The sequence below is a fragment of the Gavialis gangeticus genome, unplaced genomic scaffold (assembly GCF_001723915.1).
Source record: "Gavialis gangeticus isolate Ggan-Ray unplaced genomic scaffold, GavGan_comp1, whole genome shotgun sequence".
Lineage (NCBI taxonomy): Eukaryota > Metazoa > Chordata > Crocodylia > Gavialidae > Gavialis > Gavialis gangeticus.
The window spans coordinates 153,082,796-153,086,181 of NW_017729025.1; the positions used below are offsets into that span (position 1 = coordinate 153,082,796).

The 3,386-nt window shown below is 47.4% G+C and overlaps 1 protein-coding gene across 1 annotated transcript in view; it reads right to left on the reverse strand.

Annotated features, from left to right (window-relative positions):
* Window positions 1–449: 449 nt before the first annotated feature.
* Window positions 450–3,386, reverse strand: part of PNPLA2 (patatin like phospholipase domain containing 2) — a 55,447-nt gene continuing 52,510 nt past the window's right edge. The window contains exon 9 of the mRNA XM_019519782.1: window positions 450–3,084. Within this exon, the coding sequence (XP_019375327.1) occupies window positions 2,820–3,084 (265 nt within the window). The 3' untranslated portion in view covers window positions 450–2,819. The remainder of the gene's footprint in view (window positions 3,085–3,386) is intronic.

Genomic DNA, 3,386 nt, shown 5'->3' on the forward strand with positions numbered 1-3,386 from the left:
CAGGCAGGGATTAGCTGTTCCCAGATAAGAGTGTAACCCACGGCAAGGCAAGCATTTTACAGAAAGGACATCTCACTGAGGTTATGCCAAATGTGACCTGTCTTGTGGGGAAAGAAGGAGGATAGTAAAGCACTGGAACAGATTACCCAGAGACTGTGGGATCTCCATCCATGGAGGTTTTTAAGACCAGGCTAGACAAAGCCTTGCCTGGTGTGACACAGTTGGGGATGGTCCTGCTTTGAGCAGGGCACTGGACTAGGTGGTCTCCTGAAGTCCCTTCAACCCTAATTTTCTATGACTCTAGGGCAGTGAAAGAATCTTCTTCCCTTTTGGTGCACTACCGATGCACTCAGCATATGGCTATAGACAGGCAGCAAGCACCTCCAACTCCTATTTCTGCTGCCTTAACAGTGTGACATTAAAAAAAAGGCTAAATTAGACTATGCTGGAGAGAAACACCAAGTTCATTTAATCAATTCTTCAGGCACTTCTGTTCTGTACATAGTGTCAAATTCAAGACTGGCAAAATGACGTTCCAAGTCACATAAGCTTGTTTCCATACCAAAGTCTTGTGGGAACAGACAGATCAACCACCACCAGGCCCTTACTGCCAAGGCTCCCCACAGTCATCTGGTTACTACAGAATGAGTTCTGTGACAAGTAGTCAAGCACCTGACCATTTCCTGCCAGAAATTGTAGGAATGTAGGTCATTCCTAGGAATGCTCTTCATTTGAATCAAACTCACACCCACCTCAAGTGTAGAGGCCACTGCCGCTAAAAAAAAAAAGCCAAAAAGAAAACCCCTTCACCTTTTGAAAGTAAACTACCATTTCTTAAAGTGTCCAGAACACATGTGATCTGTTGGACTATGTCCTCTCCTTCTCCAAGCTCTCAGTTATTTACTTAGCGCGTGCCACCAGAGTTATAAACAGTGACATTCGAGGACCTTTTACAAAAAAGGTCATGATTCTGGGTATATATTTAAATATAAAACTTGAGACTTCCCCATTCTGTTCCCCTGCAAAGAACACATGCATTTGCTTTGGCCTACTGAAGATTGTTTGCGCTAGGACAGGTAGAAAAAAGCCGTGCACAGCCAGATGCATTGTGAAGATAAAGCCATCTGGAAGGTTTGTGCATCACAGATGGTCAGAAGATGAGGGATTTTGGCTTGTGGTATGTGCAGTTCCCACCAGAAGTCATCCCTCAGCCTTAGGGAAAAAAAAAAATGAGGCCATTTTGCATTTACAAAGCTAGTCAATGTTTAAACTAGACAGGCATCTCAGGGAGAATGTGCCAAATAGCTTAGCTGTAAGCACACAAGCAGCATAAGGTTAATGGGTTACCTTGGGATAGACATTTCAAGTGAGCACCAATGAAAAGGCAAGTGAAACAGCGAGCAGAGTTCAGCCCCAGTATAATCCCACTGACTCGTCTTAAGTAACAAAATAGGCAGTAGGCTGTATGAAGGCACTTGCTTCGCTCCACAGCTTCCTCATTCCTCCTGCTCGTTCTTCCTAGCTATCCATCATGACACCACCATCATCAGTCAACATGTAAAGCAAGCAGGTCACACCTGTAAAGGTGGAGTGCTGTCTACCTCACTGCTATGGTCCATGTTCATCACCAACATGGACACTGACTTCAGTCAAGTTCCGTTCTGTTGCACCAGCACTAAGTTTGGTTTCAAAGTTCCCTAACTCCATGGTCCCTTGGAGTTGAAACCTGAACCTGGCCCCCTCTCAACTCAGATACCCATCTGCTGGGAACCTGCTGCACCATCCCACCACAAACCACCTGGAAGCATGCACAATGCAATCTCACTTTCTGCCACCTTACAAGCCCTTCATATCCTTTCCCCCTCCCCCCCGGCATCTGTTGAGCCCACACTGGGAAGCAAGGTGGGAATTTTTCAAAATTATTTCAATTCAAAATTAGTGGAAACTGGGCATCTAAATCCCACAAAATGACTTTGAAAACAAACTCTGAAGTTGTTATCCAACTTCTTGGGGACAGGGAGAAGGAGGGGGAAGAGGGAAGGGAAGCATCCCAGCTAGTGTTAGCACTATATAGATAGACGTCAGGCCTCCAAAAGCTAGGCTTGACATAGACCCCTTAAGAGATGGAAACAAGAGAGAGACAGAGGAGAAGAAATTAAGGAAGCCTGGAGTAACCATGAGTGTCAGGTTGACTCCTGCAATTCTCCAGTTCCAGTGAAATCTGTACTGATAGCAACAAGACTGGAGTTGGCTTCAAGAGGGGATAAGGAGCATGGACAGAGGTAAAAAGAACTTTGGCTCCAAAAAAAAGGAGACCTGAGGGGTAGGCTCCAGGCTAACCAGATGGCTCGTTTGGCACTGCAGGCTGCTCTACCTTTTGCTAACACAGCGAAGGGCCAAAGGACATCAAATGGGTTTTAAATAATTAAAATCAGTCAATTAAAACAAGCAAACAAAAACATTCTAGAACACCAACTAGGTCCCTAAACTACTTGAAAGAAAAAACCCAGCAGTTCCAGGTACGTCTCCCAAAGAAGCCCAGCTAGAATTGCTACGGTGTGGCCAAAAGAAGTCACTGCCACCTCCCTGTTGGGTGCTGATACATGTCTCTAAGTGGTTATCATGAGCCAACATGATCATGCTAACAGCAAGGCAAGGGGCAAATCAGCTACGTTTCATTCCACTGACTGTCTTCTCGTTTACAGGAAGTCCCCTCTGCAGGGTAATAATGGCCCCAAGGTGGCAGGTTGCCAGGTGCATCACAGATGCTGCCCACCCCTCTGCTCCCTCCCCCCCACCCCGTGGTGGCAGCAGTGAACTCAGAAGAGTGGAAGGCTCTCTTGCACATAGCCTACTACTGGGGGTCTCATCTTCAGCCCTTCTTGCGGGAATATGGAGGCCTGCATGTTCACATTGATGCAGAGCAAGCCCAGCATGAGCTGGCGCTGGTACTCCTCCCACTTCATCATAACGTCTGTCAATGAGAGGTTGCTTCGCATCCACTGAGGCAGTGCCTCACCACAGGCAGAGGACAGTGGGATGGGCAGGCTCTGGGTCCTTCGGAGCTCAAGGTGGTAGTAAAGCCTGAAAGGCAGAGAAAAGGGGGTTATAATTTTGAAAGCCAAGAGGAGGAACAGGAAGTGGACTGGGACCCAGGAGACCTTTGCCATATTTGCTCACGTCCAATATGCACCCGTCACGGGTGGGGCCTACGAGCAGCCGTGATCCCGCTAGGTCCCCCTGCCGTGCCAATTAGGAGATCCAGCACCCTCTTAATTCTCGCCCGCCACGTCTTTGATCTTAATAGTTAATATGGGAGGCTGCCTAGGATCTCCTATGATCTCAGGGTGACTTGGTGCACCCCAGCCTTATGGGCTATGCGTGCC